Source organism: Penicillium macrosclerotiorum (genome assembly GCF_028827735.1).
Source record: "Penicillium macrosclerotiorum strain IBT 26536 chromosome Unknown utg000009l_segment0_segment0, whole genome shotgun sequence".
Lineage (NCBI taxonomy): Eukaryota > Fungi > Ascomycota > Eurotiomycetes > Eurotiales > Aspergillaceae > Penicillium > Penicillium macrosclerotiorum.
Window position 1 is genome coordinate 196381 of NW_026643088.1, and position 14357 is coordinate 210737.

Sequence of the window (14357 nt, forward strand, 5' to 3'; positions counted from 1 at the left end):
CAAAATAGGTGGACAAATACATGCAAGGTTCCTACTCCATAACACCCCAAAACGCTCGTAATAGTAGGTAATCAAACCTAGAAACTTTTATACATCAGACTCGGCAGCAGCGTCGACTGAAATGAAGGGAACCTCAAAAATAACGGCACCGTTACGGCCTTGAGAGCAAGGACCCTCGGAGTAGTTGTTTGCAAAACATTTCCACCGCGCCAAACGATGCTCCTTTCCGACGGCAGCGACAACGCACAATCCTCGAGGCTGCGTTTCGGAGGATGATCCAGTTTTGGATGAGGGTTTTGTGCCAGACAAGCTTGGCTGGGCAGTCTCTGGTCGACGTTCGAAAACCGCAATGTCGTTAATGACACCCTTGATCAATGGCTCGGACTCACTCTTCTCCGAAACCGTGTCGTCAGGGTCGGGGGTAGTGTCGAGAGCCAATGAACTGTTGAGCTGTTTTGAAGGGGTATCAGGTGTCAATTGACCCGAGGGTCCTGCACCAATCGGACCCAGAGGGATGATAGTCTTCTTATCCTCCGAGATGCGCCACGCACGAATCCAACCATCCCAGCTGCCACTAAGGATAACATCAGTCCCTGGGATGGTTGTCAGAGCTGTAATCCAGCGGGGCATGGCTCTCATATGGCGGGTATTGTGAGCGGCGGTATCCTTGTCGACTTCAGGGGAAAGTTCATCCAAAGGTGGAATTGGGTCCAGACCATGTGCAAGAGGAATGGTGTAAAGTGGTTTCTTTTTGTGCATCGACCACAAGGAAATGGACCCAGAGTCGGAGCCTGTTACAAAATGGGTGGGAGGAAGCGGGGCAATGCAGTCAATATTGTTCTCACGGTAGGCGGCATTCTTGGAGGAGCCGCCTCGGAATACAAGCTGGGATTCCTCCACAACCTTCCACAAGCGAGCGGTTCGGTCTCTGGCGCCGACAGAAACACACTGGTCGATGGCCATGGCTGCAACTCCAGTAACGTGATCCTGGTGTCCAAAGAGAGTCTCAACGTAGGCATGACCGGCTCCACTGAGAGACCAAGTCTTTAAAGTGCGATCATAGGATCCGGAGAAAAGTTGTTCACCGGAGCTCATTGTTGAGATGTGTCGGGCGAAGGCTAAGCTGCTCACGGAATCGCGATGCTGAGTGAAAGTCTTGGTAGGGGTAAGACTCTCAGCATCCCAGATAACCAACCGATTGTCCCGGCCACCAGTCGCAACAAAACGTCCAGAGGGGGAGACAGCAACAGACAAAATGTCGCTGGTGTGTCCAGACTCTTCGCCCGTCTCGGGAATTTTGCGCACACCTCGAGCGTACTTCACGCGCCTGGGCTTCTTGCGCTGAGGGCGTGGAGGTCTTGTTGAGGATCCATTCTGGGCGGTTGACTGAGCATTGCTCGTGCTCGGAGTAGCCAATTCCCATTTGGTCAAAGTCTTGTCTTTGGAAACAGTATAGACGTAGGGATAATGAATGGCAACAGAAGTGAGGGATTGGGTATCGGAGCGGAAAAAAGAATGAGATGAGGTAGAAAAGGATAAGTTAGAGGCGATTTGCCGAAAAGTTCGTCCTTTGAACTCATCCTAAATAAAAACTTCGTTAGCCATCACGACTTTGCGCCGCGGAACAGGGCTTCATCACATACGACATCCTCTTTCAATCTTTCTGCGATCAGATCTCGATCAATCTCGGCCGCATCGAATCCAACTTCATCAACTTCCTCTCGGATGTTGTCTAGGTAGCGTTCCGCGAGTTTCAAGCGTCGGTCTGCCGCTGTCTCGCCGTCGTCCGAGTCAGACTCAGACTCCTCTCCAGATTCAAATTGCTCAATTTCCCCCTCCTCATCCTCCTCGATATCACTGCCAGAAATCGATTCTTCTCGTTCACGATTACGGCGACCTCCACTGTCGCTTTTGGTGTCCACGCCTCGTTTCTTAGTTGCCGGGGCTGCGGGACGATCTTCTCTCTTGCGCTTGCGCTGCGATGCGGGGACCGTAAAAAAAGAAGACATGGTGCCCTCTATCGGAGATCTCCGGCAGACGTTCCTGTGAAAATTTTCGTATGAAATCCGCCGGGCAGAAAATGTCGTTGTGGTAGTTCAAGTCTGGCGCGGATACAACTTTTTTTTTTGGGGGAAAAGGCGCTAAGCGGCGGCTGAGTCAGCATTGTAGCTGAGAGCTCCAGTCCAGGCGACAAGCTCGCCGCGCGGTCCATAACCATTCACTCCCACTCGCCTTCACCCCATCATCTCTTGCGACTTCTTACGCTCTCTTGTTCGTTTTACTCTATTTGACAGAAAATATGTAGGTGCACCATACTTTTATCCCCCCGATCAATCTGGTCCCTGACACTAAACGCTTGCTAGGGAGGTTCTCTTGGGCATCACCGGAAAGGACTTCGTCATTGTTGCCGCATCCAAGGCCACAATGCGAGGACCGACTATTATCAAGGCAGAAGATGACAAGACACGACAGCTGAACAAGAACACGCTCATGGCGTTTAGCGGAGAGGCGGGTGACACCGGTGAGTAGCTTGTTACCTTCAACCGCTGTGACGAGGCTTGATAGCATGCTGAGTCTATGTCGTAACCAGTGCAATTTGCCGAATACATCCAAGCCAACATTCAACTCTATTCGATGCGCAACGATACCGAGCTCAACCCGGCTGCCGTTTCCAACTTTGTTCGAGGAGAGCTGGCCCGCAGCTTGCGGTCACGAAACCCCTACACAGTCAACCTGCTGCTTGGCGGCATGGACCCAACCACCGAGCAACCACACCTGTATTGGATCGACTACTTGGCTTCTCTGGCACCTGTACCATATGCCGCTCACGGATATGCTCAGTATGTGTGCACCTAAGTGGATTGCGGACCGGATTCATGCTGGGCTAGGCATTTCTAACATTGTGCAGATACTACTGCCTGTCCCTTCTTGACAAGCATCACAACCCAAACATTGATCTCGAGGAAGGAATGAAGCTCCTCGGAATGTGCACAGATGAGCTCAAACGTCGACTACCCATTGATTACAAGGGGGTATGTGACCGCGCAAACTCTTCCATATTTTCCTCCTGGTCACTGACTCCATTCCCCCGCAGGTTCTTGTAAAGGTTATCACGAAGGATGGTGTTCGAGAGGTAGACTTCGATAACGACAAAATCGTTCGGAGTGCTTAATGGCGGCCACTTTCCAGTGTTTGTTGTATCATATCCTATGACGTTTACCCTTTGATGACAGGATAATACCATATTTGTCGAGACAACACAAGCTGCTGTAGAGTTGAATGTTGGCCCTTGGTCACAAACCCTCAACGTTTATCCTCACTCTTCCTTCGTATTGTGTAATTTCTAGCAAATTGTCAAACAACAGAAATGTTCGTGAAGGGTCCTAGGAACAGACCCTATTGAAGTCAACCTGAGTATGTAGGGTACCCGCTGCCCGCTTCCCGTGCACCCAGATCCGCCCTGTTTGACTGGTTTGCAGCTCAAGCTGGGCGCTCGGGCGGACCGCATTGAACCTTTTGATTGCGGCGCGAAAGAACCCCAGCATTTCATTTGTCTTCCACCACCCCACGTCACAATGTCGAAAAGACAAGCAGAGCTTCCCTTAGGGGAGAATTTCCCTGGTTCTCCCGCCTCCAAGAAAGCTCGCCTCGAGGATGACGTTGCTTCAGATGATCCAAACGGTAACAGCTTTACGCGAGTTCACGACCAGGAGCTAGAACATGACAAGCGCAATGGCACACAGACTCGCACAGCTATCGATCTGGAAGAGAAGGAGCTGCAGGAAGAATCATCGGATGTTTCTGGATCATCAGACCTCGATGAAGAGGCACCCGCCCTCAGTGCGCCCAAACGACAGACGCAGCCGATCGAAGGCTATGGTGACCTCTATCTCGACACTGTCAACCGTGGAGTGCTGGACTTCGATTTCGAGAAGCTGTGCTCGGTCAGTCTCTCGAATATCAACGTGTATGCGTGTCTCGTCTGTGGCAAATATTTCCAGGGTCGCGGTCCCAAGTCGCATGCGTATTTTCACGCACTCGAGATCGGCCACCATCCTTTTATCAATATGGGGACGAAGAAGGTATATGTTTTGCCGGAGGGCTATGAAGTGAAAAGCAAGAGTTTGGAAGATATCAAATATGTCGTAGATCCGCACTTCACCAAGGATGAGGTGATGAAACTTGACAAGGAAGTCCACGATGCATGGGACCTTTCCGGTTCCCGGTACAGACCAGGTAAGACACCCCTGTATAATTGATGAGACAGGCCTCAATGCTTAGCTTTTTTTTGCCAGGATTCGTCGGTATGAACAACATCAAGGCTAACGACTACTTAAACGTGGTTGTCCAATTGCTTGCACATGTTCACCCCATCCGGAATTTTTTCCTTCTCCACAAGTTTCCCGCTCCAGGCACGCCCGAACTAGCCCTTCGATTCAGTACTCTAGTACGGAAACTATGGAATCCCAAGGCTTTCCGATCTCACGTCTCACCCCATGAGCTTCTGCAAGAGATTGCGCTGAGGTCATCAAAGCGCTTCACCCTCACCCAACAATCCGACCCCGTGGAATTCCTGTCCTGGTTCCTTAACAACCTGCACCTGTCTCTGGGTGGCTCGAAGAAACCATCCTCAACGCCTACCAGTATAATTCAAGCTGCCTTCCAGGGCCAACTTAGAATCGAGAGCCAAGCCATTACTGCGCATTCAGACACCCAAAATGCTCGATTGGTGTTCACAGAATCCGGCGATATTAAAAGCCAGGTTACACCCTTCCTCATCCTTACTCTCGACTTACCGCCAACACCGCTCTTTCAATCCGCAAATCGGGAGTCCATCATCCCGCAAGTGCCTCTCACTACACTTCTGAATAAGTACAACGGCTTAACGGCGTCCGAAAAAATGGCGCAGCGTGTTCGGCATCGCCTTCTTCACCCTCTTCCGCCGTTCCTTCTTTTCCATATCAAACGTTTCAGCAAGAACCGTTTCGTCTCAGAACGTAACCCCACGATCGTCACCTTCCCCTCTCCGCGCTCCCTCGACATGTCCCCGTATGTCGAGCCCAACCCTGACGTTTGGCCTCCGGGGGAGCCCATTATGTATGACCTTGTGGCAAATATTATCCTTGATCCTGCGGTTGCTGCGCCCGGTGCCACTGAAGATGCGGCGGAGAAGGGTGTCAATGCAGCCACTGGGTCTGGCGGCTCTTCAGGAGCTGGCGCTGGCGCTGGCAGCGAAAAGGTTTCTTGGCTTGTACAGCTACATGATAAGGCTGTATCAACAGAGACTTCACGCCACACTGGCGGTACTACGGAACAGCAGCAACGGGGTGCGGAGTGGCTCGAAATTCAAGACTTGTTCGTGAAACGTGCTGAGAGTGAGACCCTATTTACCCGTGAAGGCTACTTGATGGTCTGGGAACGGCGGAAGGTCCCTGGACAAAAGGGCAAGAGCAAATTAAAATAAGAAAGCTGGTTATAATTACTAGCCTTTCCTTGCATATTTGATGGCCATTGGAAGGAATATAATAATTTTCATTTCTGACCAAATGTCTATCCGGTGTATGATTAGAAATATGACGAAATTACGGCAATCGGAAGCATTAATTCATGAATTGGTCAATACGTAGGAATATACTGGATGCATTGCAATCGTCATGAGAATAAATTTGTCTTCAAACCATCCAACTCACACGCTTATCCTAAAGTTCCCCAGCCACAGAATCGCCTTCCAATTCTCATTGTCGAGCCGACGAAGAATCCCCACACACCGGCTCTGACCGCAGCTTGCATGGCTCTTATGAGAACCATCTTTCCATTATATGCCAACATATCAGTCCAAGTGCGTCCCCCAAACCATAAACCCACAGGATGGATATCTGATAACTGAGCTGTCGGGGAAGAATGAACAGTAAGGTAAGAGTGAGCTAATGAGCGAAGGCAGAGAGTTTCGAGGGGGAAAGAATAATGGCACTAATAAAGGCTGCCAAATGAGATGCAAGTGAATCGACCGGATGGGCGGATAGTAAAGTGATTCGGTGAGCGCCGGATGGATTATTGACAAGAGACAGGCCCTGCAGGCGCGAAGATGAGATTGGTTGATCAGTAAGATCAGTTTGAGTGTCTGAAATTTGGAGTGCGCCAACAGCTACAGGTATTTGATTGTCAGACTCTTCATCACTTGGCTCTTCAACGCCATCTGGGAGAAGGGTATGAGCAGTGGAAGCTGCCGTCGTTTCAATAGCGGTAGAAACACGGCTCTCATCGGTCAAAATGTTATCTAATACAGGGTTCGGAGGGACAGAAGCAGAGCCGGGAACATCTTGCCCAGAGTTCCGAGCACTGGTTTCAGAAACAGGCATATCCTGTGTTGTACTACTTGCAGTCGGCGATATGTTTGAAATATCATCGATATCTGTACGTCGAGTTTGATGGATCGCTTGATGTTGAGCCTGGTTCATTATCAATGACTCGAGGAACTCAGCTATTGATCGGCGATCCATAGTTGTTGAGGAAGGGCGTAATCCTTGGTTGCCATGACCAAATCTTGGAATCTGCGAGTTTCGAACAGAGGCATCGGTTGGAGGGTTACGGGTGCGATTACCGAGTAACTCAAGTTGCATTGTAATAATGTCAGAGCTCTGGTGTATAAGCGAAGCCCTGACACGGGGCGAAGTCGGCGGAGAGCTCTCCGGCGAAGATGGATGAGAGAAAAGAGTATTAGAACGAGAATTATGTCGATCCATGGCGGCGCTCCCCGAGTTGGTATTATTCGGTAGGCTCTGAGAACTTGACTCTGTGGATTGCGCGCTTGTCCTGCCAAGCGTCGCCATTTCCGAAAAGAAATCATTGCTCATCTCCCCAGGAGATTGGGACATGCGATTTTCGTTGGTAAGTACCTGGTTTATGCCAAGGTCTAGGTCTTCTTCGGTGATTTCAGACATTTGTGCAGCAGCAGGTGAACCCGAATCAGCCGTCCCAAAGTGGGAATGAGCCAGGACACCAGAAAAGTGGTTGTTGCGAAGCTGAACTTCCTCTAGTTGATGTTGTAAAGATTCGATGGAGTTCCGAAGATTTTCGATTCGTTCTTGATTCAACGTGTCAATAGCACGAGGATTTGGATTGAGCTTTGTGTTTGAGGCTAGGTTTTGTTTTGAGAAGAGGTTGAAGAACGAGAAGACCCATCCTCGAAAAGAGGCCAGTTCGCATTTAATATCATCCAGTAATGAGAGCTTGGCACGGCGGGTTTCCTCTTCTGCCCTACGGCCTAGGGTGGGAACTACCCAGTCAACAAGGTTCTCATCATAGGCGACTCTAATTGAAAGTTCATCTGCAATCATCGGCTTTGGGAGTTGACGACGAATCAGTCGGTAGATTCGTTCCTCCAGATTGGGGCGCAGATAAAAGGCAAAAAGGAAAGTCAATACCCCAGGAGAGGTCAAGAGACCGACAAGGAAGCCACCAATAGAGGGAACAGAAAAGTCGGTGGGGAAAGATGGCAACCGAATCAAAGACTGTTCTCTAAATGGAATCATAAGATTAAGGCTGGGTACGGAATTTGACGGTATGATTGCGAGTGACTGGAGAAGCGAGTACATGTAGGTCTCGATAGATAAGAGAAGTATTGAGCTCCGGAGTCTGCAGCCAAGATTAGCTGCTATTTCTTTACTGGAGATGACAGAAGGACTTACGTGGAATATGCAATGACGAAAAGAGATCGAATGCCGAGAGACAAATGGTTATTTCCCGTCAAGTCAATAAGGTCCCCCACTGTGGCAAACAAACGCTTCAGGGGGCTATCACGAGCAATAGACAGACCGCTGGTGACCACCCAAGCGGGGATTCCAGCGAGGTAAAAGCCGAAGACTCCTGTTGCTCCACGTTCAGATCGTATGACATCTAACAGAGCAGCATGGGTGTAATGTTTGAATGTCTAGTTTGATGGCACACAAAGGTCATTAGAAAGGAATTCAATCTAAATTAGAGACATCAGTCTTACCTGAATGCGGCCAGCCAGGGACGAGGAGAACCAGGTCGTAAAGAATGAAGCCAGCTGGTCAGCGGTGGTGATCACCAACCCGAAATCATTTTCTGTTGCAATCTGGTTGAGTTTCTGCTGCTCATTGGGACTGCTGGAATTTCGATCTTCTCCACTGACAACAATCCCCATGGTAGAAAGAATGTCATTTTTTGCGCGTCGAAGTTCTCGTCCAAGCGTCTTGGATTCAGGGTTGACCGGGTGGCCTCGCGCATCATATTGTTGCATGTAGCTGTCAGAGTGAATGTTAGAGACTCTTCGGACCGGACTTGATGGGTCCACAGCAGCAGTCTCTGGTGGTTCATAAGGTGACCGGCCCTTAAATAAGTTAGTCTCCTTAGCTATGAAACTTGCAAATGTAAGGAGAGAAATGAGGAAAGTCAAGGTTGGTGCTGTACAAGGACTATCGCAGCACAGCCAGATTCAACAGGGAACATGAAACCCAAAGAAAGCCCTATGATTAAATCTAGAGTCATTGTAACAAAAAAAAAATCGAAGTTCTCCATCTCATGAGGAATCAAAAAGATTGAAGCCACGGACAACCATGGAGGGAAACGGGTAACGAGCAACAACGGGAATCAGATTAAGGCGCTTACCAAAGCCAGCCGGTTCAAGTAAGCCTGACGACCCATCGTGACCAGAACCAGAGTATAGCCAAGATGTTAGAAGGTCCTCATCTCCTCATAAATGTCCGCTGGTAATATCGGGTTTTCACGACACGTCAGGAGAGCAAGAGGGCTATCCGATGATGCGCTGGATGTGTGCACGTGACAGCGTTGCGGCGTCAGCAGCGCTTGGGTGGGCGCTATCTTATCACGATGCAAACAAGGCAAACTCGAAAAAAGTTGGCCGCCCCGGCGAGCTTTTCGCGACTCCGAACTTGAAAAAGTGGGTTGAATGGCGTGAAGTACAGACAGGCTGTGGTACACATCATGTCGAAAGCCATTGTCAAAACCACTTTTGAGGCGACTCGCACTCTGCGCCCCATCTACACCGGCGGCAGTACGTCCCTGGATGCCAGCGGTCGTATTCTATTGAGTTGCGTTGGCGAAGATGCCTTGATCGTGGATTTAGAAACCGGCGACCAACTCGCTAGTTTGGAAGGAGTGAGACTGCATCCCTTTTCAGACATTTCAATGGATCACTGACTATGTCAACTTTTCAGGATGGCGAAGTTATCACAAGCTTGGCGAGTATGTTACTTTCGCATGTGTCTAGCAAGATGAACTGCTTACAGGTTCTTTAGTTTCCCCGTCTGCCTCGCACGCTGTCATCTGCTCGCGGTCAATGTCCATGCGCATATACAGCCTTTCACCCTTCGATGAGACCTCTAAGACCATTCAAGCCGAATTGGTTCGGACCCTAAAGCCACATACCGCACCTGTCATCTCAGCTGCGATTGACCCAACCAGCACACTTTTGGCTGTTGGTGGTGCAGATGGTAGCATCAAAGTTTTTGATATCCGTGGCGGTTATGTGACGCATACTTTCCACGACCGGGGAATTATCTCTGCACTCTGCTTTTTCGAGCTCTCTGTCAGCGACACCAAGTCAAGCTCGAAGAAATCAAAGAAGGCATCCGGAGATGACGATGAGGATATGGACGATGTTGCCCTGGCTGCTACGGACTCCACAGCAGGATTCCGTCTAGCAAGTGGCTCAGAGGAGGGCAAGGTTCGCGTTTGGGATTTGCACAAGCGAAAATCCATTGCAGTGCTTGAATCCCATGTCTCCCTCGTGCGCAGCATTTCGTACTCCTCGTCGGAGAATGCCCTTCTGTCAGCATCTCGAGATAAAACTGTGATTGTTTGGGATGCACGCACCTGGAAAACTCGCCGAATAATCCCCGTACTTGAGAGCGTGGAAGCCGCCGCGTTTATCGCTGACAGCGGTTTGTGTGTTATTGGTGGAGAGAACGGCAAACTACGTGTATGGGACTGCAATCGCGGTAGTGAAGTTACAGAGGACCAAGAGGCTGGTGAGGAGTTTGAAACTATTGTCGCCATTCAATACTCGCCTGGTCTACCCTTCGTCATGACAGTGCATGCAGACCAGACAATTCGCATCCATTCTATTGAGCAACTGTCGGATTACAAAACTGGCTCGACCATCCAACCACTTGCTATCATTCGACGAATTTCTGGCAATGATGACGAATATATTGACTTGGCTTTTGCTGGCCCCGATCGTTCTTTGCTTGCCCTGGCCACCAACACAGAGAGTATCCGTCTAGTATCCGTTGCACCTTCGGAAGACCGACCTTCCGCTCAGGGTGATGAGTTTTTTGGAGCTGATGTTGATCACTTGGAAGGTCATGAGGATATTATTATCTGTCTTGATACGGATTGGTCCGGTCACTGGCTAGCTACTGGCGCTAAGGACAATACCGCTCGTCTCTGGCGCCTAGACCCTAAGAACTCTTCATTTGAGTGCTTTGCTGTTCTCACTGGTCATGCTGAATCCCTGGGTGCCATTGCTCTACCGCGGGTTCCACCACCTGCCGGTACCCCCGCCTATAACGACCCTATCAACCATCCCCCCACTTTCCTAATGACTGGCTCTCAGGATCGAACCATCAAACGTTGGGACACAGGAAAGCTAGGATCACTAAAGGGAGGAAAACCGCATTCTCCCAAGGCTATCTATACGCGAAAGGCACACGAGAAGGATATCAATGCCCTCGACATTGACTCTTCGTCAGCTTTCTTTGCATCTGCTTCCCAGGATCGCACTGTCAAGATTTGGGATACTGAAGAGGGATCTGCCGTAGGCATTCTTCGAGGACACAAGCGTGGTGTGTGGTCGGTACGGTTTTCTCCCAAAAATATCCCCATTGTCAATGCCGAGGGTGGAACTAGTACAAGCCGTGGTCTTGTAGCCACCGCATCTGGAGATAAGACTGTCAAACTCTTCAGCTTGTCTGATTACAGCTGTCTTCTTACATTCGAAGGGCACACCAACAGTGTTCTCAAGGTGATTTGGCTCCCGCCTCCTGAGATCAACAACGGTGATGACGATGAGGAGACATCCGCAAGTAACAATTCTCTTCCTACCAAGCCTCTTCTGGCCAGTGCTGCAGCAGATGGCTTGGTGAAAGTCTGGAATCCTTACACTGGCGAGTTGGAGACAACTCTGGATAATCATACCGATCGTGTCTGGGCACTCGCCAGTCCAACGCCCTCTGGCTCCCGAGGCGATGTCAAGCCAGCCTCCTCTAAGTTGAATTCTACCCCTTACGCCCTGGTATCTGGATCAGCCGACTCTACTGTCACTTTTTGGACCGATACAACATCTGCAACCTACACAGCTACTGTCAATGCCCAATCAGAACGCGTTGAGCAAGACCAACAGCTGCAAAACCACATTCGTGCAGGTAATTATCGCGAAGCCATCACGCTCGCGCTGCAGCTCAACCACCCAAGCCGACTCCTCGCGATTTTCACTTCTGCGATCGACGTTGCCGAGGATCCCACCCGGTCTGCTGAAGAACGTGCACTCTCGGCAAACAGCCTCAGTGGCAATCCTGCCATTGATGAGGTACTCCAGACGCTTGGAACAGCTAACCTTCGGACACTGTTGCTCCGTCTTCGTGACTGGAACACCAATGCCCGGACCTCGCGTGTGTCGCAACGCATCCTCTATGCACTTTTCCGTTCCTACCCGGCCTCGACCTTCGTCGAGCTGGCCACGCAATCTGTGCGAGGCAAGAATGGTCACGCTGCGGCTGGCCTGAAAGACATTCTGCACGCGCTGTCAGTATACACGGAGCGACACTACAAGCGGGTTGAGGAACTTACAGACGACTCTTATCTCGTCGAATGGGTCCTTGCTGAGATGGACGGTGGTGTTGGCCTCGGAGGACTGATGAGTCTGGATGTTAACGATGCCAATGGCGATGTGGAGGAGCATGAGAAGGATTTTATCATGCTGGAGGCTTGAAAAGGCCTTGTATTTTGTGTATATTGAATGGCGTCTTGTTTTTTAGGAGTACCATGGGAAGGGGATATGACAAAAGCCATCTTCTTTCTCTCATAGATTTCAAATACATTTATCATGTCATGCGCTCTCAATAGTCTAGTGTTGTTTGGGTATCGCTATTTTTAAATGCATCGGAGCTCTTTCTTGTGGCAATGGCAACTGAAGAGTCACATCGCAATTTCATCAAATGCATGAAGTGTTCGATAGATTGATTAACAGTATAAAACCTTTAATCCGCTCGCCGGACTCGACGAGAATCATGGTCTCGATCATGGTCTCGGTCGTGTCGGGATGAGAGCGACGAGGAATGTCGCGAGCTGCCGTATCGGTCATCTCGGTGTCGACGATCTGATTCACGATCACGATCACGATCACGATCTCTGCGAGACTCCTTGTGGTCGTCATGACGATCCCGCCGATGATCACGGTCACGGTCTCCGTCTCTAGAAGATCGTTTATCGTTACGGCGATAGTCATCATCGTATCGAGATCGTCTGGAGGAGTGGCGACCAGCAGATGAACTCCGGTCACGACGCGAAGACCCATTCCGCCGATCAGAGCGGTGGTCGTCGTAATCCCGTCTGCGACATTCCCGATCCTGGTCGCGCCCGCTCTTCTCCAGATTGCGATCGCGTCTGTCGCGCCAGTCATTTTCCTCAGGTTGAGAATTTGCGCCCTCCTTCTTGAGATTTGCAAGCTCCTCCTCGGTGATATATTCTCCTGTCTTCTTGTTCCGCATCATCACAGGCATATACACACCCTCCGTGCTGCCACCATTGGCATTCTCCTCGCCTTGCTTTCTCGATGCCTTGCGCATCGCCGACTTGCCCCACGCTCCAAGCTCAGCTTCGGCACCTTTGCCACTAGAAGTATCCTTGGCACCGATACCTAGAAATCCAGGGCGTCTTTCTGGTACACGAGATTTGTTTTTATTCATCGCAGGCGCAGAGGAACCGTAGTCTCCACGTCCAATAGACTGTCCATCCTTCCATCCCATTCCACGCAGGAGCGCAGCGCCAAACTCTTCGACCGGAATGGCGTTGTATTGATCCAGAGTAGCAGACTCCGGACGAGAGGCCACATCTGATCGGAAAGAGCTTGTCTCGTCGTATCGCGCCGGTGCCTCGTCATCGTCCTCTTGCTGTTTTGAGGACTCAATCACAAGATCTGTTCTCCGCTCCACCTCTCCTTTGCTTTCACGTAATAAAGCCTGCAAAGCAATCTGGTCCTCTGTGAGAGGCTTGTTGTCCTCAACAGATACAGGGTTTGCATCCGGCATTCGTTGATCCTCCACGCCCGCACCCTCTTGATTTTCCTGGTCCAGTTTCTGTGCAAAGCTCAGGCCATACGCCATGCTCGGTCCCTCCGTCTCAACTGCTCCTCCCTCGAGCATCTTTCTGTTTTTCTGTGCTTCTTGCATGGCTTGTACTTCTCGAGGAAGCAGGTTCTTCTTGCTCTTCTTCGTATTGACACCCGCCCTATCGCGCCAGTTATTGGTGCTCGTTACTGGAATGACCAAGGGTTTTTTCCCGTCGCTAATAGCATCTCCATCGGCGGTGATTTTCATGCCAGTATGCGTATCAAACCCAGAAATTTCCTCGTGTACGGGCGCCCGCTCTTCTTCATCGGAGGAGTCATCGTCACGGCCTAGTTGATGCGGACGGCGAGGTAGAGAGCGGTTCTGGCTGGCTGGACTGGGACGGTTGCGACTCGATTGAAAGTTGAATCCAGTTTTCTTTTGAGGTCCGCTCGAAGTGCTGGAAAAAGAGAATGGCTTCGAGCCGCTTCCATTGCAGTCTCCATGGCCTTGCGATGAAGACATCGCGACAAAGCTATGGGTAAAAAGATACCGGTTGGTGCTTCTGAAGAGTAGATCGAGGTCGATGGATTCGATGAGAGCTTCAAGGCGGGAGGCGGTGGCAAAAGCGGACAAGTCCAAGCGCGCGACTGTGTGGTTAACTTATTATCGGCATCTATCAGATGGGTCCATGACGCAGAAACGAATGAAACGTCGACTAAGTTACTGTTATCCATAAAATCTATTGAGAATTGCAGCGTAAAATGGTCTACTATGTTAATATAATATAATAGAGACGAGGATTGGCAAACTTGAAACTAATCATACAATTCGTGCTCGTGCAGTCCTGGGTTCAACTAAAACAAATCCCAGAATTTTTTCCCATCCTGTGGAATAATACATGCCCAAATCCAGAGAAGCGCCACTGGTATAAAGGGAGCCAGTACGACGTCTGGTCCATTACATTAATGAACGCACCAAAGAGTTCGGACAAGAGTTCGGAAATCAGATCGCGCACACGGTAAATAGGAATCAGAGGGGGCGTGA

The 14357-nt window shown here is 50.2% G+C and overlaps 5 protein-coding genes across 5 annotated transcripts; 2 read left to right on the forward strand and 3 right to left on the reverse strand.

The window, feature by feature from the left end:
• Nucleotides 1-87: 87 nt before the first annotated feature.
• On the reverse strand, nucleotides 88-2009 carry N7462_009242 (ribosomal RNA-processing protein RRP9; the record flags this gene model as incomplete). Its single annotated transcript, XM_057080956.1, has 2 exons — nucleotides 88-1581; nucleotides 1644-2009. 2 exons carry the CDS (start codon nucleotides 2007-2009, stop codon nucleotides 88-90), a joined length of 1860 nt encoding a protein of 619 aa, XP_056929793.1.
• Nucleotides 2010-2424: 415 nt separating this feature from the next.
• N7462_009243 (cysteine proteinase) lies at nucleotides 2425-5464 on the forward strand (the record flags this gene model as incomplete). Its single annotated transcript, XM_057080957.1, has 5 exons — nucleotides 2425-2521; nucleotides 2591-2840; nucleotides 2909-3032; nucleotides 3480-4236; nucleotides 4296-5464. The coding sequence occupies 5 exons, from the start codon at nucleotides 2425-2427 to the stop codon at nucleotides 5462-5464; spliced, it is 2397 nt and encodes a 798-aa protein (XP_056929794.1).
• A 460-nt stretch (nucleotides 5465-5924) lies between these two features.
• N7462_009244 (uncharacterized protein) lies at nucleotides 5925-8667 on the reverse strand (the record flags this gene model as incomplete). Its single annotated transcript, XM_057080958.1, has 4 exons — nucleotides 5925-7635; nucleotides 7689-7930; nucleotides 7997-8353; nucleotides 8632-8667. The coding sequence occupies 4 exons, from the start codon at nucleotides 8665-8667 to the stop codon at nucleotides 5925-5927; spliced, it is 2346 nt and encodes a 781-aa protein (XP_056929795.1).
• A 300-nt stretch (nucleotides 8668-8967) lies between these two features.
• Nucleotides 8968-11974, forward strand: N7462_009245 (U3 snoRNA-associated protein UTP13; the record flags this gene model as incomplete). Its single annotated transcript, XM_057080959.1, has 3 exons — nucleotides 8968-9141; nucleotides 9201-9228; nucleotides 9282-11974. The coding sequence occupies 3 exons, from the start codon at nucleotides 8968-8970 to the stop codon at nucleotides 11972-11974; spliced, it is 2895 nt and encodes a 964-aa protein (XP_056929796.1).
• A 268-nt stretch (nucleotides 11975-12242) lies between these two features.
• Nucleotides 12243-13835, reverse strand: spp2 (spliceosome ATPase-activating subunit SPP2; the record flags this gene model as incomplete). Its single annotated transcript, XM_057080960.1, has 1 exon — nucleotides 12243-13835. One exon carries the CDS (start codon nucleotides 13833-13835, stop codon nucleotides 12243-12245), a length of 1593 nt encoding a protein of 530 aa, XP_056929797.1.
• Nucleotides 13836-14357: the final 522 nt, after the last annotated feature.